The 25,506-nt window shown below is 43.3% G+C and overlaps 3 protein-coding genes across 16 annotated transcripts in view; 1 reads left to right on the top strand and 2 right to left on the bottom strand.

Annotated features, from left to right (window-relative positions):
• SGSM2 (small G protein signaling modulator 2) overlaps positions 1–5,337 on the bottom strand; it is a 61,591-nt gene extending 56,254 nt beyond the window's left edge. For all 6 annotated transcript variants that reach the window (XM_055796549.1, XM_055796552.1, XM_055796551.1 and 3 more), the window contains exon 1: positions 5,128–5,337. In XM_055796549.1, the coding sequence (XP_055652524.1) occupies positions 5,128–5,184 (57 nt within the window). In that variant the 5' untranslated portion in view covers positions 5,185–5,337. The remainder of the gene's footprint in view (positions 1–5,127) is intronic.
• Positions 5,338–6,868: 1,531 nt separating this feature from the next.
• Positions 6,869–23,132, bottom strand: TNFAIP1 (TNF alpha induced protein 1). Of its 8 annotated transcripts, none has more exons than XM_055794946.1 (7): positions 23,041–23,132; positions 20,392–20,732; positions 18,147–18,316; positions 16,231–16,320; positions 16,075–16,127; positions 13,450–13,645; positions 6,869–12,202 (listed from the first exon to the last, which is right to left on the bottom strand). In XM_055794946.1, exons 2-7 carry the CDS (start codon positions 20,606–20,608, stop codon positions 11,984–11,986), a joined length of 945 nt encoding a protein of 314 aa, XP_055650921.1. In that variant the 5' UTR covers positions 20,609–20,732; positions 23,041–23,132; the 3' UTR covers positions 6,869–11,983. The 8 variants fall into 8 exon arrangements, with proteins under 8 accessions (XP_055650921.1, XP_055650919.1, XP_055650920.1 ...); XM_055794944.1 differs by having other exon boundaries at positions 22,935–23,075; XM_055794945.1 differs by having other exon boundaries at positions 22,910–23,059.
• A 42-nt stretch (positions 23,133–23,174) lies between these two features.
• On the top strand, positions 23,175–25,481 carry IFT20 (intraflagellar transport 20). Of its 2 annotated transcripts, XM_055794948.1 has the most exons (4): positions 23,190–23,441; positions 23,798–23,883; positions 24,502–24,605; positions 25,050–25,481. In XM_055794948.1, the coding sequence occupies exons 1-4, from the start codon at positions 23,315–23,317 to the stop codon at positions 25,129–25,131; spliced, it is 399 nt and encodes a 132-aa protein (XP_055650923.1). In that variant the 5' UTR covers positions 23,190–23,314; the 3' UTR covers positions 25,132–25,481. The 2 variants fall into 2 exon arrangements, 1 of the variants encoding a protein (XP_055650923.1); XR_008745620.1 differs by lacking the exon at positions 25,050–25,481 and having other exon boundaries at positions 23,175–23,441; positions 23,798–23,971.
• The last annotated feature ends 25 nt before the right edge of the window (positions 25,482–25,506 follow it).

Genomic DNA, 25,506 nt, shown 5'->3' with positions numbered 1-25,506 from the left:
CTGTCCACTCCCAACTGCCACCGAATACAGAGCAGCCTTTGCACATTTTTCTAGAGAGTTAGAGAATGTTATTAGAAAATATTTCAGGGCATAGACAGTAGACATGAAGATTCAAAAGCTGGAATGCAGTGTTCTTCAATCCCACGTCATTCCTCACTGCCACGTAATTCAGTGATGCTCCAGGCAAGGAGCTAAATCAAATGTTTCTGATCAAATGGAACACAAGCTTTTTCCTTTTTTTCTTCCCTTGCAATTTTGTGCAGCTCCCTTTGTAGGGAATTATGCTGTTATGTCTCTGTATTCTGGGGAGGCTTTTGTCAATCAAGCTTTCTGAGCATAAGCCTACACAGACACCCACTTGCAGATATCAGTGGACCTGCCCAAACTGCAAATGAATGTCATTAAACCAACCATCAACATCCCACCCCCCCTTGTTCACCCATCGACCTGCAGGTAAAGAAATCTATTCAGCCTACTGAACTGTTTGTGCAAGGGATGGATGGAGGGCTGCAGCTTTCAGCTGGAGCCAGTGCTGCTAACAGAGAGGGGCCTGGAGAGAAACCTGCTCGGGTAGGAAGGAGGAGGCAGAGGTTTGGCTGAGGTGTGACACAGGCTCCCTCCATCGCCTTGGAAACATCCCTCCTGTTCTCTGTGCCTCCTAAGATCGATACAGGACCTATTCATCATCAAAGGTAACAGGCTCCATCTGCACCACATTTACCAACCACTGGAGAGCAAGGATAGGAAAGCTCTACCTATCTGAGTAAAGATCTTGGTATCTGAGGAGTGAAGAATGTCCTGGTGGTAGCATTTTCCAGGTAAAGCAAAGCAAGCTCCTCGCACACAAGCTGACAAGCTTTTGCACAATGTTATAATGGATCACTGCTCTGACCTTCTCCTACATCCTACAATGGCCAAAACTTTCAGAAGCAGTCAAACACCAAACATATTAAATAATCCGTGTATTATGACATGAGATTCACCGAAGAAAAATACAAGAGAAACTACTTTGATTTTTAAGTTGTTATAATGAAGCTTTAAAAATGGAAATAGATCCAAATTTTGCAACAAACTGTATAAGAGATCAAGGAAATGAAGACTACTAAAGACATGATATGCACTGACTATACACCAATTTATTCACAAGCACAGGGCTGGAAGAGACCCTCAGGTATTGCCTTTTCCATCCCTCTGTACAGTTCCCGGTCTGTTCCAAAGGGCACGGTTAGGACTTGCCTTACTGCAATTCTGCTAAACTGTCACAATGATGGGTTTCTGACCAGGGCCAACCCAGCACATCTCAATATATCTGCAACCTTCAGGGTTAGGAACGACCTTTCCAACCAGCACCACTCTTTCAGAATACAGGTTGCAGCACTTTCCCCAACCATATATCACAATGGGATGCTGGGACATGATGAGAAGCACCACAGGGACAATGCAGCATCAGACATGAAGAACAGTGGTCACAAAATGCTGGAATAACCAGGACCACTGTTAATACCCACAGCATTTTTTTTCCCCTCAAAGGAGAAAACCGTATGTCCAGCATCCATGCATTCTTTGTGTTGCATAGTTTCTGTTAATCTCATTTACTGATCGCTCCTGCTGCACTGCCTCTTTGTTACTCTTCATGAAAAACTGGGTGGTGTAAATACAAGCTGCTAAATAAATACTATATTTCTACTCAGAAGTGGCTGCATTTTACTTGTAGGATGAGTAATTGTATTTCTGAAGTCCTCTGATTTTTTTTTCAGGGTGAAACTGCTAAGGCTATTGTTAGCCTGTTTGTTTCACAGCTAGAAAGAGTGCCCTGTTTGAAGACAGAAATGGCAAACCCCCCTCTATTTCAGTAGATAGAAGAAAATGGCCAGAGAAAAGCCTGTTTTATAAGTCTGCTTGTCACAACAGATTTTCCTGCAGAGAGAGATAAATATTTGAAATGTGAACTTACAAGCAGCCTCAGCACGAATCCAGGTAGAGCTAAATTTTCAAAACACATTACCTGTCCTCCTTTCTGTTACAGTCAACAAAAATCCTTTACCAGTGGGAATTGAAAGCCCATCTGAGAAAAAGCAAACATTAAATTTTCCCAAAGGAAAAATGCAAAAGTTTTGTTGAGAGGGAGAGACAAAATAAAAAAAAAACCACTCACTTTGCATCAGGTGACTTCAGAGACAACCACTTTATATTTTGCAAAGACAACTGAATTTTAATAGGCTTGGTATAAACAACATACAAAAAGAATATGCTTACTCTGAACTCCATTAGATATTGAGGTTACATGAAAATAATTTGATGGCAAGAAAAGGCTGAGTTTAAAGGACAAGGAAAGAAGAGAATGATCACTTTGAGAATGCACACAGACCAGTCAAGTTTTCAGAACAAGACAACCAACACACAACACGCACACAGGTAAAAGCAGCTGTGTGAAAAGTCACAAAGAATAAAAAATGAGGTTGAAAATTCTATTAGAAAAAGTTAATTACCATCATTAAGGGCAGCATAATCTGCTGGTTGGTATACTAGTGGTTTGTATTCAATTCCTGGCTCCACTAATGGATTATGCAAAAGAAAAACAGCATCTCAATCTCAGTGTCTCTGACTGCCTCCTGATGCCATTTGTTGTAACATGAGCAGAACATACACAGTCCCCTTCCACATGTCTGTGCAGTGCACAGGCAACAGGTGCTACCTTAACGTGCAAACAGTCACCAAAAAGCTCTCAAGACTATTTTAGGATGGAAAGCTCTGGGCAGCCCCAAAAAAGCCAAGCCAATTTAAACCCTCTAGAACAGCATTTTTGAGGATTTGGAGAAGAAAAATACCAAACCAAATACAAAACAAAAATGCAGATGACATAGAAGGTACAAGTAACACTTTCAAGCATTATTCAAGTAATTTAAAAGCTAGAGTCCTATTAAAAACATTTTAGAGACTTTTAAAAACAAATTAGCCTCAGATTTTTTAATGATATACCAATTGCTCCCCTTGGCTCGAGCTGGCTTGAATCATGAAAACCCATTACACTTTCAATTTTGTACATTAGCACAAGATTGCAATATTCTGAGTTGAAAAACATTTCGCAAATTTATTTATATATTTAAACATTAACCTGGAAGAGCAAGTGCACACACTTCTAAATCAAACCTTACAAACCTCTTTGCTCAAAGGTCCTAGTTTAAGCTAAAATTTCTAAATGAAGTGGTAGGTTCACGGCTGCATTAAGCTGCAGCATTTAGTGTGTGAGCAAGCAACAGGTAACACCTGCTCGGTGCTCTGCAGCCAGCTGCTGGCTGGGTCATTCTAGGACATAGCCCTACAATTTTACGTATAGATTGCTCTTTACATGTCTATCCCTACTCTACCGCTTCCAGTCAACTACGCTGACTGAAACGTCTATCATTTTGTGGTGTCAACACTAACAAGTAGTAGGACACCAGATTCAGGCTCAGGAACCTTGGCCGTAGCAAGTTTTTTCACTTGAGCTTTAATGAATCCTCCTCTCTGGCTACTTGTAATTTCCCCAGCTATGAACTGGGGGAGGGGAAGGAGCAGAAGGATAGTTAGCCTTTTAAAAATACTTTTTATTGCTGTGATGGATAAGCATTACACCTTCACTTAGCTCCTGTGCAAGAACAGGCAGTTACACATGGCTGTTACATGGTCAGCACCACAAAAATGCAAACTATGGTGCTTGGCCGTACAGGGGAGAAGTGGCTGCTCACTAAGCTGACAGCTCCACCCAGAACATGTTCACAAAGGTGCTCTTAGACCAAGGCATGCTTACACCATCACACACCTCCTCCCACAGCACCTTGGCAGGGACCCCAGTCCACACACACTTGGAGTGGTCTCAACAGAGGCCTTGCTCTGCAGTCAGGGCCACTCCACCCAAACGCAAAGACAGTAGGAGCCAAGCACATCCTACCAGCTGAGAAGCATCATTCTTTAAAAAGACTGAAGCACTACCAGTCCAAACACAAGCATGATCAAATGCCATCATCCCCATTTGGGCATGGACAAGGCTGTTCAGTAGTTTATCCATGACTGGATCTCAGGGTGCCCTGGCACAGAAACATCACACAACCATTTCTAAGAACAACCATGCCAACTGACCCAGCCCTCCTTCCCACTTTCTCAGCACACTTCCCAAAGGCCAGGTGTTAACACCATGGGAGCAGACGCTTCTGCCAGGACTCTCCATTTGGGAGCCAGCTCAGCTCACTCAAAGGTATCTTAGGACTAGCTTTCCTACCACCCATTTTCCCCTTTCTCCTCTAAAACTCCCAGCTAAGCAAAAGTTACTAAGAAAGGTGTAATAAGGGACATAAAACCCCAGGGAAAAGGAGTCTGGACAGTCTTGTTACAGACTCTTGCCTCAGCAGGCAGAACCATTGAATCGTTTAGGTTGGAAAAGACCTTTGAGCCCATCGAGCCCAGCCGTTGCCCCAGCACTGCCGAGCCCATCACTAACCCATGTCCCCAAGCGCCGCATCCGCGTGTTTTCCAAACGCCTCCCGCATGGTGACCCCAGCAGCTCCCCGGGCAGCCCGTCCCAGTGCTCGACCACCCTGGCGGTGGAGACATTTTTCCAGACACCCAGGCTGAGCCTCCCCTGGCGCAGCCCGAGGCCATCCCCGCCTCTCCTGAGGCACAGGACAACGCAGCTGCCTGGGGCTGCAGGGCACAAGCCCAGGGGCGCATCCCTTCTCCCAGCCTCACTCAGAATCCCCAGCAAAACCAGCGACACGGTTCTGGGGCAGCCCTGCACCGCCAGCCCCAACTGCCCGGCTGAAGCACAGCCTTTATTTATTTATTTCAGTCACGGGGAGGTCGCATACCCCCCCGCAACAGCACGGAGAGGGCTGAACAGTCGTAGCCGAACAAACCCTCCGCTCCCCAACGGGAAACCAGGATTTAATTCACCTTGATAAAGCTTTATCCTACTTGCTCCAGGAGAACTCTTTTAACTACCATCCCTACTGCAAGAGAGATTAAACACGTAAACCACGCGGAAGGGTCGCCCCCCAGCAGGCGCGCTGCGTCCCCTGAGGGGACCTCCGGGCGCGCCTCGCAGCCGCGGCCGGGCCCCCCGGGAAGCCGCTCGCCCTCCTCCCCCCTCACCTCCTTCTTCACGTTCCACAGCAGCTTCTCCTTCACGGCGTCCGCCGAGCAGCTCATGGCGGAGCGGGGAGCAGGGCCGCCCGCCGCGCCCCACGCTCAGAGCCGCCCGCCCACACCGCTGCGGGAGCGCCCGCGGGGCGAAGACTCCGCGCTGCCCGGCCGAGCGCGGCCAGGCTGCAGCGAACCGCACAGCTCCTCCGCCATCTTCCGCGGCTGCCGCTGGCGTCAGGCGGCGGGGCGGGGCGAGCCCGCACCTGCCGCCGCCGCCCCGGCTGCGCAGGGCGCCATGGCAACCGGCCGGAGCCCGCCACCGCGCCTGAGGTAACGCGCGGCGCTGGGGTGGCCCCGGCAGCCGCGGGCCCCGGAGCCCCGACTTCGTACGGCACCAGCCCCTGCCCACCCCAGCCGTGAAGGAGCCGAGAGGCGCCCGGGCAGCCCAGACGATCAGTATTTCCCCGGGAGCGCAGCAGCGGCGCACCGGCCTTTAGAGAGGGGAAGGGGGCTGAAAGCATCAGGTTAGTGACAAACGTTAAATCTGCTTTTTCTAGTGTTTATTTCCGTATTTCACAGTAAAGGCGTGAACAGCATACTTGGGTTATTTGATTCACTGTCCGATCTTGGCAAAAGGACACTTCCCAAAATCACGAGGGATGCTCAGGGTCAAGCTCATCCTTCCATAGCAAATAAGGTTGAAGGCAAGATCATTCCTTCAGCAGAGGTATTCAGGATACTTAATAAACCAGAGCTTGCTCCCAGCAAGTCCTCCAGCAACTGCTGAAAATCCTGCATTAGTTGTGGCTGCAAAGGAAAAGATGCCACGGGCAGAAAAGCAAAACCGAAGAAAAGTGGTTCCATTTTTGAAATAGGCAGCAGATAGTAGAGACTGAATTGTATCACCCAGTCCAAAGAACCAAAAGACCTACCACGATGAATAAGAGCAGGCTGTTTCTACAAGCTCTCATACAACATAAAGTTAGGTAGGAGCACCTACCTTAACAGGTAAACCAATTCTCAACACTACCATAGTGGGAAAGAATAGCCAGTACACACCAGAAACCAGTTATGTAAGAGACATTTCTCACCTTTTCCAAACAGGATTACCCAGCTTCTTTGAAGAGACACTCAGCTGCTTTGTGGAATAGTTTTTGCAGCTGTCATTCACAACAACAAAAAATTATGGCTTAACTCAGGAAGTGAGGTAACAGCGGCAAAGAGAAAACTACATAGGACAGATTATGCTGGCTATCTCAGAAGCACACCTACTACAGAACACAGACTAAATCTCTGGATCTAATTGGCTGCTCTGTCAGTCAAGAAGGGTTAAAGATTTTCAAAACACAAGTAGTGTTATCTTTCTGGCAACAGAAATTGTGTGCAGACTTCGTAAGAGACCAAAATTATGTGATTCTTATTCATAGGAAATGAAGTTATTTCCGTGAACATGAAAAACCATCGCAATCAATTAATTGTTCTACAATTAAAGAAAAATCCCAGAGAAAAATCAAAACCAGTTGTCTGCAGAGCACCTGTAAGTACACTGACACCTCTCACAAACAGTCTGCACTTGCAGGGCATGGGTGAAAGATAGCAACAGCTCCATATAATACAAAAGCCATTTGCTGATAAAGCATTTCTGTGGTTCAGGAATCCTGAATACTGAATGAGTATTACAACTACAATGCAGAGCAAAAGTGCACAGAGACCACCATGATGAATAAGAAGTTATGATGCTGGAGAAAAATCACAGAAGACAAAATATAACACTTTATTAAAAATTAGTGTTCCATTTCCATTTAATGCACTGATAAAAGAGAAAAAACTTTAATCAATAGCTAATATGGTTACTGCATTAACTATTTTATCCATAAGGCTGACCCTTAAAAGTTAGACATAAAAATAAAACAAAGCCTGATGCTATAAGAAAACAGCTTGATCACAGAACGTCAGTTTAAACAAGATCAGCAAACATATTTGCTATCCTCTGGATATAAAATATTATAGAAATCCAAAATCCTTTACTATTGCTAAACAAATTAATCTCAACTTCCCTCTGAGGTAGGGGAGGGTCTTACCACCATTTTATTACAGATGAGGAAAAATTATGTGCATACAGATAAGCTGACTTGCTGTACGTCACCAAGTTAGTGGCAAAGCTGGAAACAGGTCTCATGCCCACTCATCTCTTAATAAAACCCCAGTTCTCCTAACAGAATAGATGGTGTGAAATTTGGCTGTGAAGATTTAGTGCCAATGATTGTCAGAGGATAAAAATCTAATTGCGTAAGATGGGGACTGCTGGGCCAGACACATTCAGTTAAGGTATACTTCATCAGTATTTCCTAGAGTGAATTCTGTCTGAAAATTAAAAAACCTCGACAGAATAAAAGATCTAATCAAGCCTACAATAAGCATTGCCTGCTCCAAGCAGAATACAGCTTTTCAATAACACCATTGTATGAGCACCTCCAATGCCCTCCCAGTCTTGGTCAGATATTTTATATTTTGACCAAGAAGCCCAAGAGAGAAAAAGTCAGCAGACTGGAACATTATGATCGGATAAATGTCTCCTGTTCCAAAAACTAAATGTCAAGGTGAAGGTTAAACATTTAGTTTTGTCTTAGCATTTATCAAGCTGTTGGAGGCTGCTGCCCTGCAGAGCATTCTCTTTTGACATTATTGCCTAATTAACACTGATACTGAAAAGCTGTTTGACATAAGACATTCGCTCAAGGCACTGAGTTTCCTCCTCTGTATAAAGACTGGGGCTGTTTTGCAGTATGTTAGGACCCCATTATGGAAACATGCAACCCTTTATTACAGTACTTGAGTACAGATGTCAGTTAACATCTTCCATTCATTCTCTCAGTCTGCTAATATAATTGAATGCACAGAAGTTCACTTGAATTTTGGAGCAAAGAGGACAGTAAGGTTTCAAAAACAGCTCCAGCAGCTAATGAATGCTAGATGATGTAGTTAGAATTCGTACATTACAAATGAGGCAAAAAAGCATTTCTCCCTCCTAAAGGCTACTACAAATTCATGGGCACATCAGTAAACACATCCGTTGGTGATGGTCTACGTAGGAAGCCATTACAAGCCTCTTAACTTGCAGACAAATGCATGTAATTAGAAATCTATATTCTCTTAATAGGGATTGTAATTTGTGATATTTAAAGCCAGCAGAGAAGATTCTTAGGAAGCACAGCTCTTCACGCTCTCTAGAAGTGAGCAGCTTACTACAAAGAGGATGCTGCATTTCAAAACTGCATTATACTTTTTCAGTGCTGCTTTTTCTTCATTATACTATGTTGTACAAATATGTTCTAGAATGTTCTTGTCAAAACAATTTATAGCCTTTCATTAAGTAGGATTAAGATGAGAATACAAAGCACATGTTACATCAAAACTACTGTATTTGAAATTATCAGAACCTGGTAGTACAGAGACTATACATCAACATGCCTTGATTTTGGTGGAAAGGACATTCAATTAACATCCTGTATTGGAGCAGTTCCAGATAAGCAGGACTCTGATAGAACACTGTAGTTTCTCTTTAAAGCGTTAACTCATGAACTGTGTGATGGCTGCATCCACATCTACATTTAGACTTCCTGAAATTTCATGTCAATTATCCAATTATGTAAGCACTCAGGCAAGAAATAACTGGGTATTCCAGACTTTATCAGAAACCCAAGTATAGCAGCCTTATAGGGAGGGGATAGCTAATACTACAATCATTTTAGCCTTGAGCGTGTCCAAATAGCATACTTCCCAGAAAGAAATCCTCTGTGTAGGTGTGTTATGTTCTTCATTCCCATCTGCCCACCAGTGGAGGGAACTACAGAACTGCTAGTCAAACCCAACCACAGGTATTGAACTGGGATCCCTCAGTCACATCCTGAAAATCTTACCACGACAAAGAACACCATGACCATGGTTTTGAAATGTCTTCTGACTAGACAGAAGTAGTGTTTATGCAATTAGATTTTTACTCTGCATAAAGCTTACATGCCAACAGTGTTCAGTCCCAGTGGCCAAGCACTGTTTAACGTCATTCCAGTTCTAGTCATATCTTAATCTACAAGCAGATGTTTTGTGATCGGTACTAGCTGGGGGTAGGGAAGGGAGAATGAATGGGGATGAGAGAAGGAGGTGAAATGAAAAGGGTATCTGTATATATTTGAAAAACATTCATAACTGCTTACAGTTCTTACTAATCCACAAATACTGAGAAGTTATTTTGCACTTTTTATAAGATTCTCACAACCGAGATGGTTCTCAAAATATTTTTTTTCCAAGATTAATTTAACTCAAATTCAAATCAGACATTAATACTGCTTGTAGCTATGGGAGACAGGGAAAAGAAAGCCAAATAAACCAAAACATAAGCTTTTCTCTGCTTCTTACAGCATACTAATTCACAATTTGAATCTATTTCATTAATGAATCCTGGGAGTACAGAATCCAACCACGAAATGAAAGCCTCTGAACTAGCAGACGGATCTGATATTTACTCTCACACACTCTTTCCTATACCTGTACTCCCCAGAGAAGAAATGCAGAGGTGACAGTTTTCTTCTTGCAACTTCTTTTAAACACAGTTTTGCAAGGCTACCAGCATCACTTCCTTCATCTGTTAACATTAACTATGATAGTAACAAGAAAAAAATAATTCATTTTCTAAGAAAAAGAAGTGCCACACACAAATTGGCAGTCTTATTTGTTACAAGATGAAAAAAAAGTACAAGAGAATAAATTGAAGCCATTAAGCACAGCACAAAGTCCCTATCACTACAGGCTCTGCTGGTAGTTTCAATGCACCCACTGTATGAGTGGAGGGGAAAAGAAAAAAAAAATAAATCTGTATCACACTAGCAGAATTACAGAAAAAAAACCCCACCACAAAAATCTTTGTCAAAACTAATCTCAGCAGCTGTATGTTGACTGGCACAATAGAAAAACCAGCTGGAAAACAATTTACAGAACACAATATAAGAAAAGAGGTGGTTAGGGTTTTAGAGGCCTTTCACAAAAAGGCAGGTGCATTACTGTGGCAATACTACTTCCTGAATGTGAGAATTAAGTGAACGCCTGCCACATGTAGAGGCCTGGCTAGGCAATAAAATCTGAACATTTGCAGCCATTAGTGTTCTCTTACCAAGCCTCAACAATTTCCTTTTGAAAAGCCTAAATGAGTGGAAATATTTTTTTTGTTCCCTCTCGTGCTTCTATTACTACCAACCACCAAACATCTTAATTCTACTTATGACTTCACTGTATTAATTTGGGATTATTTTCTTGTCAGGCTTTTGCAGTAATTTGCTTTAAAACTTAAAGGTAGGTTTGGCACTGGTCAGAGCAGTTAAAGACTGACCATCAGGGGACCTGAAGCTTCCATGTTCATATACAGTATGAGAACATAGAAGCAGTTAAGGAGTATGCTGCACCATGGTCACACAGCCATAGCTGCCAGTGAACAGCCATCAAGTAATAACTGTTTATGACTGTGCTAAAATTTGAATCTGCAACCTACAGCTGAAACATACAAGCAAACATTTAAAAGTACAGTAACAGCTCTTCATACTAAACTTGAAACTATTCCCAAATTTGCAGAGCAGCCTTGACTCCAACCTTCTGAAAGGCCTTTTACGACTAGCACCCAGGGAAGCACTTAGCATAAAAGTGATTATTTCAGTTTAAAATTCAGCATAAGCTACCTCTCTCCTCTGTCCAAAGCCTCTCGCAGTTTCATGCTACAACAAGGTTTTTATGACTATTCTTTCCTCTCCAACTGCTGTGCTCTAGAAAGGATTTAAGCACAAAACTTGAATTTACCCTTCAGTATGTTCTAGCCTTGTAAAATGTTTAGTCTGTACTTCCCCAGTCACTGCAATTTTTTCCCCGCTGCTTGAGAAATTTAACGTCAAGTAGCACTTTTGGGCCACAGGAGGAAACTAACGTAAAACTAATTCACCAGATTGCCATTGTTTATATAAACAGGATTACACTATCAAAAGCCGAAACAGTGGCGACCCTGCCACAATCTAGTCCTGGAGTTTTCTTACTTGAAGAAGTTGCTTCCTTCACCATACCCATTTCTCCATCTCCCAAGACAAGTCATTACATGTATATTTAAATTCTCAAAGTTTTCGTTATTTTTCACAAGGAGAGGTTTTTTGATTTTGATGACTTGACTCTTACCTCTTTGGAAGAGCTTGCCTTAGAATTAATGAGTTTTAAAGACTCTTGGAACACAAAACTTGTATGTGTACTGGGGGAAAAGAGGTGGAAGAAATCACATGTGCAGTGCATCTGCCTACTGGATAGCTAAAACATTTCTTCTGGGGGTTATCAGATGTAGTGTTTGCTAAGAGTAGTCATGTTCAAGTTCTCTCCACCCCCTCTGCAGTATCTTGATTTAAAATCTGGAAAGTTCCATTATACAGAACCCTTAAAGGGCAGGTATCTGGAAAAAGATTTTCAAATCATGCCACCTCATTCAGGAAAAGCAGTTCTTCTCACAGGAAGTAAGAAAACTGGCAAGTCATTAGATATGAAAGAGCAACCACAAACTGTCAGAGTCCGTGTTCTGGATTCCATTCCTCATGTGGCATGAAAAGGGGGCCCAGTCTGTATTTAAAGCACATGGTGCAAAATTAACGTCTTAGTTCTCAAAGCCCTTGGCCTTTAGTGTTGCTTTGTGCGCACAAATGCCCATTTGCTTCTCTAGGGAGCCAAGCAGCCAAATGAAGATCAATCCACAGAGTCCAAATGATCCCTCCCCTCCTTCCTGATCTCCCTCAAAGAATATCGATACAAGCCTTGAACACCAAACCCTTTCTCCTCAACTGGTATGCTAGTGGCCAAGCTGACGGTCATCATAGGTGCTGTATCTCTTCACATGGATTCGTCGCACTCGGTCACGAAGTTCAAAACCCTCATCATCCTCACTGTGAGATGCCTGGCTTCGGCTCCTGCTTGTTGCTTCCAGCAGAGAGTTATCAGGAACCCGTGGTGTTTCATATAGTAAGACATTTAGTGTTTCCTCATAAATTCGTGCTTCAGGGAATTCAACCTACAAAAAACAGAACATGTCCTTTCCTGATCTATACAGGATAACGTGACCGGAACACATACCCCTAAGTAAAAAGATACTTGAACCATAAAAGACAAAGAGAGTAAAACAATTGTAAATTATAAAGCTGAGCAAAGCAGTCTAACTCCTAGAGTAGAGGATTACTCCCACCACCAGATCACCTACCTCACCTCTTCGTTTAGATTGTCCTAGAATGGAATACATTATTTCTGATTCTTAAGTGCTAATGTTGGACCCCGGTCACCTTACTTGCACCACTGCAAGACAGAAGTTAACTCCTGAAGTTCAGGAAATTCTGTAGATTTCTCATGCTATTCATTATCACATTTTGATGCATGTAGCTCATCTCTTCAGGATGTACCGTGCTTAAAGCAATTCTTTAGGTAACCTTTGCAAAATCAGAGGCGGGAAGACTATGAGAAGAATTGCTGGAAATGTAGGGATATTAAATTAGTTGATTATTGGGAATCTGCATTCCTGCTGAACTTTTCAAACAGATATTCTATAGTTTTGCACATAAAAGCACGCTGATAATAAAAATACCATGTTTCTAAACAGTGTTTGTGCTCAAGTTTTCATTTCATTAATTTCATCCCACCCATTTCAGTTATTCAGGTTGGGACAGATCAGTTTCTGTCTTCTCTTTTTTTGGCACGTATTTTCCAACACTGGAGAAATTTCTACTCCCAGGCACAACCATGTAGTCCAATTACACGCAATGATTACATCAGTGCAAATGAAACACAGTACAAAGTAACTGCAATGAAGTAAACTTATGTAGGTATAATTAGGAGCAGAATTAGATCTTCATTTCATTAGAGAATCTGAAGGCATTTACATGCTTTAAGGACAGAAAGTCCATCAGCTTTAGGAGACGGGTTTTTAAATGCACATGCTTTCAGAATTACCATTCCGTCTTTTCTTCTTCAGAACTGCTACCATATTTAGCCTTCTCTGAATTCTATCTAGTATGCAGCATCTTCTAACAAAACACAGCTCATCCTGCAGACCCCTAAGCAGCAAGCCATCCTAGTAATTCTGATGTCACTGACCATCAATTCCAGCCAATATTCAGGAGAGTTGGTATCAAATCTTTTCCTATAAGCAATATTGCTTGGCCCTAGCAATTTGGCTTAAGTGATACAAAAATCTGTATCCTTCTGCAATGTATCATCAACTGATTTTTTTTTTAAACCCTAAAAGAAAGGTGGGTAAAACTCCATTACCTTGGTTTGCTTCTTCTCTGTAGCATACACTATAGAGGTACAACAGACTTCAGCAAGTTTCCGACCCTGTCCATAGAAAGACCAGCAGCAGATTTCATCCCCTATAACATCCTTAATGAAAAGAACTCTGCCATTGAATCGAAGAGAGAGTTTGTCAAACAGTTCTATGTTCTTCAGCAAGTTGTCATCTGAATTACTGAAACACAGCAACAAAAGAAGGAATACGTTTTTTCAGCTGGCCATGTCTACAGAATTTATATGCCTATTCCACCACAGTTCTAAGCACTGATCTAACTGCAGAATACAAGTAAGTAGTGAATCATTGCCACGTGCTGCTAAGAAAAGACAGGGTAATAGCCGATTTCAGATACAAATGAGATGCTCTAATCCCCATGAGCAAGCACACCAGCCTTTAGAGGCCAAGTTTTATAATTAATAACGACAGCACAATTTCCCAAATTATTACATCAACTACAACTATCTTGACTGACGCTCAATACAATTAAGTCCCATGTTAACTGCAGTTCTCTTTAGCCTACTAACAGCAAGAGTCCAGAGTCAACACATTGGAAGGCCAGCTGAAAAGCAAGGTGTTCTGCACATAACGCTAGTGATACCATATACAGATGTCCAGGGTGAATAACTTATTTAGGAAACTGTTTTATTGATAGCCAACACAATGTAGGATCTTAATTACTTTTCAAAACAAGTTCTAGATGTTGTAAAACAACCAATACACGTTGTATTATAGCTTTAAAATCAAGTAAGGCTACCAGAAAGCTATTCTTAGAATTTAAAATATTTTACTTAAATAATAACAACATAGCCAATCAATGTCCAATTTGATTAAGTAAACAAAACCAAAAAAACCCAACCAAACCTAAAAGCTTTACTCCTCTGACACTGAAGACAGCTGTATCAAAAATACGTATCTCTGTGCCCCTTTGTCTCTTTTTGTAGGTGGCTGGGCAATACTGTGCAGGTGTGTGGAAATCAGTGAACATATTACTGCCCAGACAACAAAGCTACCCTTGCTAGCTTTAACAGTAAAATTCCTCTTTGGACCCAGAAGCTCAAGGTTCACACCTTACTGCCAAAAATCTACCTAGAGAGATGACATCATACTCTTGTGTGCAGTAACCTTTTGCAAGTGGTCCCAGGTGGTTATGAAATCCTTGTGAATCAAGACACTGCTAGTAAGAACAGCCAACTACGCTTTACATAAAATACTTAGTCTGAGAAGCATTTCTGTTCAGATCTAAATCAAAAAAGAATGATGAACAGCCAGACAAAACCTTCAGTTCACAAGAATCATTTGATAAAGCAATCTGGGATTCATTCAGCCAGTTACAAGTCCCAGTCCCTATCAAGTAGCAGCGCTGGGAAAAGAACGTGGAAGTCTTCATCCATTGATGTTAGTAGACCACACTGATGATGTAACTGAGAAAGCTCTTTTTATACTGCTGATTGGGAAGAACAGAAGGAAAGCTTTGCTTGCTAGTAGCCAGTGTGGACTTTATTAAATAAAGACGCCTCATTTAAACACCATCAAAGCATGCAGATTCATGTGCAAGGAATAATTGGAACCCTACAGCTAGCTGAGATACCAGCACCCTCCTGGTATCTAGGATTCTGTTGCTCTCATTACTAGTATGTTTACATTTGCAGACCCATGGTGACATGCTATTCTGTGCCTGCTTTAGCATCACTGCTGTAAGCTAAAGGGTAACACAAGGACGAGTCCAACTCGACTGGCAGATACAGAATGCGGTCTCCTGAAAAATGGGCTGCTCTTCAGTACTCCCGCAGGTAGCATTTCCTGACTACCTGAAATATCATGATTGTCTCTGTTACAGAGATTGATTCTAACAATCAGTTTGTCTGGAGAAAAAAAGCTTCCATGATTGCATCTCAGTCTGAAAAGGTCGAAAATGAGGATTCTCCATAGCATAAAGGATGACTCCCATCACTTCAATGGCTTGTTTGGGAAAATCCAAAGCCATACTGATAGCATTGTAACAAAGGGATCACGACAGTTACAGCATAAAACAAAATATGTAATGTTCCTTTATATAGGAGGAAAGCCAGTAAATTCTTGACCTGGCCCTATCTGAGTTGTTCCTGAGCAAAACAGATACTTTCCTTTGTAACCAAATAATCAATTCATTTAGAGGCACTGGAACATCAAGAATGTCTGTTGGTCAAAGAGTGCTGTCAGAGGTATGTGCAGACTGAAAAGTAAAGCTAAGCTGATAAGGTCAGGATCATGGCTGCATTAGCTTTGCATTGATTGACAAGGTAACGCTCTGGTTACGAGTTTGTCCTGCATTACCTAAGTTACATCTAGTTCCAGCCAATATTAATAGCCTCGTCATTCTTATCTCTTAGCCCTTGTTTCCATTCATCTTTCTCACTCAACTGAATTGTACACTAGACTTCAACAGATACAGTTTGTTGTGTTCTCCTTGCATTTAGATTCACATCAGGCAAAAATAACTGCACTCATCCATAGATGAGTACTGCTGTAAGCAAAAAAAAATCCCGTTAGGTCATACCATATCTTCCTCTACTCCCATAGCCAAAAGGAAACTTTCCCATTACAGTGGGGAAAAAAACCTGACATACCTGGTATAGGAGTATTTGTTGTTGCTTCTGTTATAAAGCAGCTTAACAACAGGCTATTGGGAGAGAAAGGAAAAAAAGAGAAAAGGTAAGTTCTGTGTTCAAATACATTTAGCAAATGTTCAGTTTCTCACTGGATAGTTGTGGAAAAGGAGTTACTTTCATTGATGATTCTATCAGTCTCTCTTCTTCTTTTGGAGATGTGATAATAGGGATGCTACAGACAGGCTCATACAAGTCTTTCTTGTCCTGTTTTAAAGAAAAAAGAGGGAGAGAAAATAAACTCAAGAGATAAATACTAAAGCCAACATCTGCTGCTGCTGCCTTCTCCAACCCCTCCAGCCATGTTCCCAAATCCTGTGATGCCAAGGTAAGAGTCTGTGTTGCTATAGTAACCACACAGTGTTACCTTGATCTGCAACCCAGAAATACAGCGGAGAGATTTCTTATCCCCAGAAGGCAGTGGTAATTGAAATATTGGGATGCAGGTGAATGTCCTTAGTTATAGCAGGGACTCTGTGCTCAAGTCATATTTGGTTTAAGTGGGTTTATTATTCTATCCTTTTCTGAAGGAAAGGATAGTAAGAGTTTGCACTAGTTTTAATCAACTCAAAACGCTGCAGTATATAACAATATCAGCCACTATGAACTGAACATTTGGCAAGAACAGCATGTCACCAAAACGGACTTCAGCCCCTTGTGATACAAAAGCAACAATCAAGAGCGTGTAGTACAGTCTGTGACTTCAGACTCCTCATGTAATAAATTAAGGAAAGCTCAATAGCTAATAGGAGAGCCTCAGAACATTTTGGTTTTAGAAGGCAGGCTTTAAATTCCTAACCAGAAGGAGAAATCATCAGTGTGGCTTTGCGTTTCTTTCAGTGGATACAAGAAGTATGTTGAACCTAGTATGCAAGGCATTTATTAAGTACTATGTTTTGTCCTGCAAGAAACATGCACTTCACAATCTTAAGTCTAATAATAAGTTATATATATTGCACCTGGCCTAACCTTATTAAGAAGTTGGCAGAACAAGCTGCTTTCAATTAGCTGAATGCAGAGGGACTTGTTAAGTGAATAAAGCTACTCTAGGCTTACATATTTGCAAAACTGATACAAAGTAAAGTCCTTAAAGTACTCAGTGCTTATCCCATGGGTCTTTTTCTCCACTAAGATCCAAACTTAGCAAAAAAGTTGCCAGGCTTTCAAAGATCAAACCCATTCTGCCTATAAATATTATCTAATTCGAAGTGACGTAACTTAGGGGAAATTTAGACAAATGCCATAATGTCTTTTAAAACATACGCTCAAAATAATCATGTTTATTCAATCAGCTCCCTTTACATTTCTGGCTTTTATTTCATTTCACACAAGAGGAACTCATATCTATTTCCTACATAATTTTTTTAAAAAAGGAAACAGAAAAGAACCAGTCCCCCTGTTTAAACCACAAATTGTGAACAGAGTTTCTGCTTTATTCATCCTCCTGGCATACCTGTGAAGTAGAAGAGCGCTACTATCCCCATTCTGAGAGGGCAGCTGGACAAGTTAATGGAAGAACAAAGGGAAATGATGGACCCTTCATCATACCAGACATCTCCAAAATGACAGGAACTTGAACCTATGTCTTGGACATTCTACATTCACATAATCTAACCAGGGGACAATCCTTCTCTTCTTACAAAGAAATAGCTCCCTCAATAATGTAACCACCTCACTAACTACACTAAGTGCCTTCAGAGCACAAACACCCGTGGCCTGGAAGGCTGTGCCATGATAGCACATGGGTCTGAAAACATGGCCAGGGAGATCATAGACTAAATTCTGTCTCTTATTCAAAGCACCGCAGCATCTCAGGTGTGCATACAATGCAAGGATAAGTATGGCTTTGATAAACATACTGGATAAGCTCTTGCAACTACTTGACTGCTGTCTCATTTTCTTTCCAGGCTGTCTTGTACATCTACGGACTTGATGCCACCTCTAAGGCCATGAAACACTCTCTCAAGTTGCCTTAAGTAAATTTTCTAAGCAAAACATCTGTGAAAACTTTTCAGACTACTTCTATTTCTTACCTGCAGGGCTGCTTGGCACATGTCCACTAACCCCTGAATGAGATAATACTTGGCTTCTGCCATCAACTCTTTGATCTCCTGTCTGTGTTTTGGAAGTGCAATTGTGTCATCTCGGAGATAGTTTAAAATTGTTCCGAAGTGCTTCCCACAACGGTCTATAAGGATCCAGCCTGAAAAATAGCCATCACATCATTTCAATCGTGTCAGCGCCAGGGGGCAAGAAAATGCTCCTTGGAGAGGTTAAATAAGCCCAGCATTTCCTGAAACTGCACGATACTCTTCCCATTTCATTCAGTGGAAGTCTTTACTGGCTTTGAGCAAACTGAAGTTGGTTACAGAACAGAAACTCACGGTGGAACCAATCCTTTGGTACCTCCTGTATGTTCTCGCTACTTTCCAACAGCTCAAAAGAAAAGCCTCAAAAAAGCTAAAAATACTTGGCTTCCTACTGCAAGACGCTAAAATTGCTGGAGGAACATGACTGCATTGGATCAATCGGTCAGTCAGTGGGCTGCCTGACCAAAATGATTATATGTAGTTCATCTTTTCAGTATTAGGTTCCGATTAAAAGAATGGACCTTTTTAACTGATATAGAAAGTCTAATAATTTACATCTATTTAACTGACTGTTGAAGCCATTCAAACCTTTAAAAAAAAAAGCGTGCTTACTGTTAGGATCAGTTGCTTCTTTTATTCAGAGGCTTGTCACATTCCAAGCAAAAGGTGGTGTACTGTATTTGCACATGGATAAATGTAACTGCTGCTACAGTGTAATGGCTGGGCAATTAGAAACTTACCACTGAGAAAGCCAAGGAGAGACTAGAAAACAGGATTCACAAATGTCTGCAGCAAGTATATTTGGGATAAGTTCTGTCGCCTAAGGAGAAGGATCTGGCAGTTTTCCAGCCACATCTTAGAGAGATACGTTCCAAAGATGCTAAAAGGTTGACTAGTCCAGAAAACCCAGTATGGGAGAAAAGCTGTTCTAGTTTCCAAATGGAGCGAAGAACAGGACAGAAACAGATCAGGAGGGAGCGGAGAGGGGATGCAGCACAGGAAGCAGTAGCAGACGGACAGTTCTTGCAATTTTAAAACATCCCTGAAGTCACATTCACTAGGAAACAGGATGTCTGACCTCTGCCAGACTCTGTAGCTGTTGGAACATGAACTTTGTTTTCCATTCAGGCTGAGGCTCTTAGACAAAACTGCTGGACTACATGGATCAAGCTGTATGTAACGCTCAACAAGACGCAGCCTGCTCAAGGGGAACTTGGTTTAAAAGCTGTGCAAAAGCCACAAGGATTTGTTGCAGTTAAGTAACGCACTGTTGTGCATCAGGTTTAAACTGATGTAATCTGGGCATGCAGAAGAGCTGTCGCTTGTGGTTGTTCAGAAACACCAAGAGCTTAAATACTTGCCAGCCCCTCTTGGCCTTTTCTCCACAATGGCACAGCCCCTGTTCCTAAGGTCCCATTTTGCCCTGGACTATTAGACAAAGGAAAACAAAACCACTCACAGCCACTGCTGATACTGGTCATCTTATTTTTTTCTACTCTCTATAATACATTAGGCATTTTTATAATGCCAGTATTCACTGTCTAGCAGGAGGTGACATACTACTTGACCGATAGCTAAATACTGTCACAGCTTTGTAAGCCACAAGTGGAACATGCTGCCAGAAGGAGGAAAAAAAAGAATTTTCAACAGAGCAAGCAATGCTATTCTGAGTTTTAAAGATGAAAACTGAATGCCCCCTCCCAATATGCGCATTTCAAATGATACCACTACATGACATGACATAAATGACAACCCACATACTGTCTGTTCAGTCTTCATAACAACATCAACAATCTGCATACCAGCTGTAATCGCAGGAAAGAGAACCAGTCCTTCCACTGGATAATTTTAGCAACCAAAGAAGACATTTTTTATAAAGCACAGAGGACTGCTGGCACCAATGGGAGTCGGCTACCTAATGTTCCAGGTTATTTTTGGAATAAAAATGCTCCTTGGAGAGGTTAAATAAGCCCAGCATTTCCTGAAACTGCACGATACTCTTCCCATTTCATTCAGTGGAAGTCTTTACTGGCTTTGAGCAAACTGAAGTTGGTTACAGAACAGAAACTCACGGTGGAACCAATCCTCTCCCTACATCCTTAGCTGAGTGCAGCCTTAAGGTTTTTAAAAAAAACACCACCAAAACCCAATCATTTTACAAAAATCTCAACAAAAGACCTTCCCTTACCTTCCTTGTCAGTGAGCACTTCCATCCTGCCGCTGAACATGGCCTTAAGCATTGTGTCGTGCCTGGTCAGTACTTGTACTGTAGTGTAATACAAAGAGCCCCCAACGTTTAGGCGCACGTACTTGTTACCGAGGCTGCCCCCTTTGAAGCTGCAAGCTTTGGGCTTGGGCCCTGCAGCTGGACAAAGGGCAGAGGTTAGACACGTGTCGCCCGACATCTCCTTCTGTAGGTAGATGACAACCCTGCAGAGTGTGGGCTTGACGGATTCCGCCGTGATTGGTGAAGAGTCACAAGTCACCAGATGAGGATGGCAAGGCAGAAGCGATCATAACCACTGGGCCCTTGAAACAGAAACATGTAAGATCAATACAGAAACTGGGAATTCCCGTTTACAACAAAACCGCGAAGCCCACATTGAAGTAGATTCCCAAGGAAACATCTACACACTTTCTGACAAAACAGGATTTAGCTGTTTTTCAGACAACTTACACAGCAGTATAATGCAGTCGAGTTATAGCTGTGTTAATGTGGCACGCTAAACTTTTCTGGACTTCCTGTTATTTTGTCCTCAGCCAACACTACAAACGCCATACAGTACCGCAGGCCAAGTTTAAATGCTAGCTGGAATTCGGCTCCTTTTCAGCTTCCCAAAAGAACACAGCTCTTTTTGTGCAGAGCTGAAACACAGGGGAAGAGCTTTCTGCCCTTTCTTCTGCTGGGGTGCGGATCTGGATGCGTGGGGTTTGTTGCTGATGTTTTGTTTTTTAACTGGAGACATTTACAAACGTCTCTTCAAATGCCTCAACACGGAAGTGCTGGACCATAACATTGTTATTTCCTGGCAACTCCTTTCATTCAAAACTCTTCTTCCTCCACCCTGCAATGCCGAGCAGTCAATATAGTTTTAATTAAAAAAAAAAATAATAAACATGTAACATGCCACACCCTCCTGCCAAGAACAGCCAGTCTTTGGAATATTTGTCTCAATTAAAAACCCAGCTAGACATTCACGGCTTCTTTCTCTCGCCAGTCGCACTATGCTTATCTTTCCATTGACAGTAAGCTCAAAAACAAACAAATGAAGCGGGCCAGATCTGAAGTTCTTCAACCAGAAAAGTACAGATACAAGCTTCTTACCTATCTTCTACTAATTATCGTTCTCAAAAGCATTTTGCTGTTGTCTTTTTTTGTTGTTGTTATATTTTTAAAACTCTTTCAGACTACAGATATCTCCTCCCTACGTGCCTATGGCACATGAATAACCTTTTATAAATAAACATAACAACCTGCTAATTATATTGCTATTCTGCCTACATTCTTCTTCTCACCCCACCTCAGCTTTCAACAGAGAAGAAACCCACAGTCATCCGTCTGTACAGCAAATTACTTGGCAGCTACAGATAACATCTTAAAATTGCCTGAGATCTGAATAACTACTGAACTTAGAACACATAAATATATAATGTTATTCTGCAATTCCTAACTCAGTTGTTCTAATTAAGCAAATGGTACAAACAACGTACAAATCTAAGTCCGATGCAACGGCACACTACAAATGGAATTGGCCACGAAAGTAACAGCAGTATGAACCAAATATTGTGTATTAAGGTCCTGGTGTCGGATAAGAAGCTAGATTACTCAAAGCAGCTGAGGGTTATAGAGAAATCAATCCAAAATTGTCCAGGCATTGCAAGTAACACAGCTCCTTCCAACTAGTCATAGGTGTTCATTACACCCTGTTATGAGTAACTAACTCAAGACCAGAAGAAACTACACCTCAGCTGGCCCACACTTAAGCCTTTTAGTAAAATCAGAGCCATGACTTTGGTCTACATGCTTGTCAGCCATGTCCTTCCTTGCTTTAAACCCTGAGCAAACCCTTTTTTAGGACAAAAGCATTCCTTCCAAAGACTGATCCTGCAACGAAAGAGAAATCCAGACACAAACAGATCCAACAGTGATCTGTGTTCACTAGCCAAGTGTCCAGGCACCTCTGGCACTTCAGGCACTTACTCACTCTCTGACCGAGCAGGACGAAGCCAAACACGAGCAGGACTCCTTACACAGCCAGCCCAAGCAGGAGCGAGCACCAACTACTACTCGAACGCGTTCGTTAACTAGTAGGCGAGGAGGCTTTTGCTGTAAATAGTGATGCATCCTTTAATTATCCCATTAACACAAGGGAAAACTTTCTGCGTCCCTTCCTTCCTGCCCTGCGAGGAGGAGAGCTGGCGCGGTGACACCGCAGCTCGGGCGCCGCCAGGAAACGCTCCCTGCTGAGAACTTCCATAAAAAGGAATTCGGCCTTGGCGGCTCCCGGGAAACCCCGGCGGGCCGGCCCCGCCGCCCCCCGGCCCCGCCGCCCCCCGGCCCCGCCACGGCGGAGGCAGCCTCCGGCCTCGCCAAGCGCGGGGCCCGGCACGCGGCGAAGCTGTGCGCACCGGGGAACGGCGGCCCGTCCGGGGAGAGGACTCCGCCTGCCCCAGCTCCCCCTTCCCTCCGGGGCCCGGCCCGGCACCTGGAAAAGCAAACGGAGAACTGACCCCGCGGCGGGCCGGCTGCTGCCGGGCGCCCGGTCCGGCCCGGCCCGGCCCCGCCCGCGGCCACCGCTCGCCGCCCTGGGAGAGCCGCGGCGGCCCCGGCGCTCACCCGCCCGCGGCCGCCCCACAGCCCCACCGCCGCGGCCCCGGCTGAGCTCATTTCCTCCGCGCCCCGTCGCCGACCGACAACCCGGAAGCGCTCCCGCCGCCGGGACCGCGGCTCCCAGAGCGCCCCGCGGCGGCGCCGGGACTACGGCTCCCAGCCTGCCCCGCGGCGGGCGCGCCTGTCACCGTGGCAGCGGCGGAGGGCCGCCCCGGTGCCGTCAGGCAGCGGGGTCCTCGGAGGCCGCGGCCCCCGGAGCGGCCCGGGCCGGCCCCGGGAGATGGCGCAGGCGGCGCTGGGCGCGGCGGGCCTCCACTTCGACGAGCTGAACAAGCTGCGGGTCCTGGACCCCGAGGTGGCTCAGCAGACGGCGCAGCTCCGCGAGGAGTGCAGGGCCTTCCTGGACAGTAAGTGCCGGCCCGGGCGGCGGCCTGCCCCGGGGAGACACGGCCTTGGCGGCAGTGGGCCAGGCGCCCCTCGGCTGGCGCCCCTCGGCTGGCCGGGCACCCCTCGGCAGCTGGGAGGACCGTTAGGGAAGCGGACTGGAGCACAGCGGGCCGTGGCGGCTCACAGGCACGCAGGGCTTTTCTCTCATCTTCCCCCTTTTATAGCCTACCTGACAGCAAGGACAATCTTAAAATGTTACTTGTCTGCAGTAAAGCCCACATATAAAGACACATCTAAAAGCAGTGGCATGTAGTAGAAGGATTAGTCTTCTTTAGGTGTGTTTTGAATATTACTTGACAATTTTTTTCCTTTGCAGAAATAGTCGAATTTCAAAAAATAGTGGGTAGCTTAATTGAACTTGTTGATCAACTGGCAAAAGCTGCTGAAAGTGAGAAGATGAAGGTACTGTGCAATTAATTACTGGCTTGTCCTGTACCCTGCCCTGTACTCTGCATGAAAAACCAGATTGCTCCCTTCCTCCTTTTACCGCGTAAGCAGTCTTTCTGTCAGTGTCGTACAGGCATTTCCATGATACTTAACATCTGTCTGTCTGCAGTATGAAAGCATGGGCCTTTTTAATTGGTATTAACATCCAGAAGACTTACTGGCACCCTAAGAGTGCCACATTACTCCTGCATTTAACAGTCCTACTGTCCCTGCCTGTCTATGTATTTGCACATAAGTAGAACATGTATTTTTTAATCACTCCTCCTACCAGCAGAAATTATAACCAGAGCTTGTCTATCTGTAGGACCAGTCACCAGTGATCAGTTTGTATTTCCAAAGGAATCAGTGACTTTCGTTTTTTGGGTTTGAAGGAAGTTTCAAACGTCTTAATCTGCCTAACCTCTACAGGGGCTGTTAGCCTCTTCACCAACCATTCAGTGCGAAGGTGTCATCCTCCTTTATTGTTAGCATGGCTGAAACACTTCAAAATCAACCTGCTAGTAGTGATGACAGGGGTTATTTTTTTTTTAAAATCTCAATACAAATACATCAGGGACCGTCCTCTTTCGACAGGCCATTGGTGCACGAAATTTGCTGAAGTCTATAGCAAAGCAAAGAGAAGCTCAGGAACAGCAACTTCAGGCTTTAATAGCTGAGAAGAAGATGCAGTTGGAAAGGTAAGTTTTCTGTTAAATGCTTTTGGGGCATTTTGTAGGCTGGAAAGCCTACAGGACACTGTCTAAACTTGTTCAGACAGGTGTGTTCTTGCGCACAAAGCACATGTGGCGTAATGCAGAGCCACAAGCTTGGAGTTAACTTAAGGCCCTGTCTGCCACTCATCAATAGAAGGTTCATCTCCAGTGACTTTGTGGCTATCTAAACAGGGGCAGCATGAGATCGTGCAGTTGAAGAAATCAGTAAAACTGTCACAGTATGCCACGTGCCTGACTTGTAGAGGCTCTTCTGAACTGCAGAGTCTCACTCATGCAGCCACTGCTTTCCAGCTGACTTACACATGTTGCCTCATGTCCCTTCCCCACAGACCAGAGAACGTTGTGCTAAACCATCCAACTGACACAGGCTGGACGTAGCAAGTAACCATTTGTTGTTTTTTCTTTCAGATACCGAATAGAGTACGAGACTCTGTGTAAAATTGAAGCAGACCAGAACGAATTCATTGACCAATTCATTTTTCAGAAATAGAGGATTTTAAGATAAAAACAAAGTCGGAAACTTGACCATTCCAGAATCCTGAGAATTTAAAAAATATGCAAATTTTTCACTGTGTACGAATGAAGAGATGGTTTGTACAAATGGAAGCGTCTTTTAATCCAGTGTGAATTACACTGGAAGTGGCAATAAGGAGGGCTTTCTAACAGATGTAAAGACTGTTCTGTCCTTCGATTTTATAAAAGTTTTGTACAGTCAGTTGTTCAAATTCTAGTTAAATACTACTGTTGCTATGTTATGTCTCTTACGTTTTGAATTGTACAGCTCTTTCAAAGAAATCAGGAAATAAATTATTGTTTTCAGACTTTCTGGATATACCAGAATTAGTTGTTTCTGCTATTTTATTTT

Source organism: Falco peregrinus, chromosome 2 (genome assembly GCF_023634155.1).
Source record: "Falco peregrinus isolate bFalPer1 chromosome 2, bFalPer1.pri, whole genome shotgun sequence".
NCBI lineage: Eukaryota > Metazoa > Chordata > Aves > Falconiformes > Falconidae > Falco > Falco peregrinus.
This window is presented reverse-complemented; position numbering and strand designations above follow the sequence as displayed.

Bases quoted from the DNA above. Each gene is read 5' to 3' on its own strand.
- TNFAIP1 (XM_055794946.1), bottom strand. From the start codon at position 20,608: ATGTCGGGCGACACGTGTCTAACCTCTGCCCTTTGTCCAGCTGCAGGG. The intron at 18,317-20,391 runs GTAAGGGAAGGT...GCTATTTTTCAG, and splicing joins AGTGCTCACTGACAAGGAAG to GCTGGATCCTTATAGACCGT. The intron at 16,128-16,230 runs GTAACTCCTTTT...CTCTCCCAATAG, and splicing joins TGATAGAATCATCAATGAAA to CCTGTTGTTAAGCTGCTTTA.
- IFT20 (XM_055794948.1), top strand. From the start codon at position 23,315: ATGGCGCAGGCGGCGCTGGGCGCGGCGGGCCTCCACTTCGACGAGCTG. The intron at 23,442-23,797 runs GTAAGTGCCGGC...TTTCCTTTGCAG, and splicing joins GTGCAGGGCCTTCCTGGACA to AAATAGTCGAATTTCAAAAA. The intron at 23,884-24,501 runs GTACTGTGCAAT...CTCTTTCGACAG, and splicing joins CTGAAAGTGAGAAGATGAAG to GCCATTGGTGCACGAAATTT.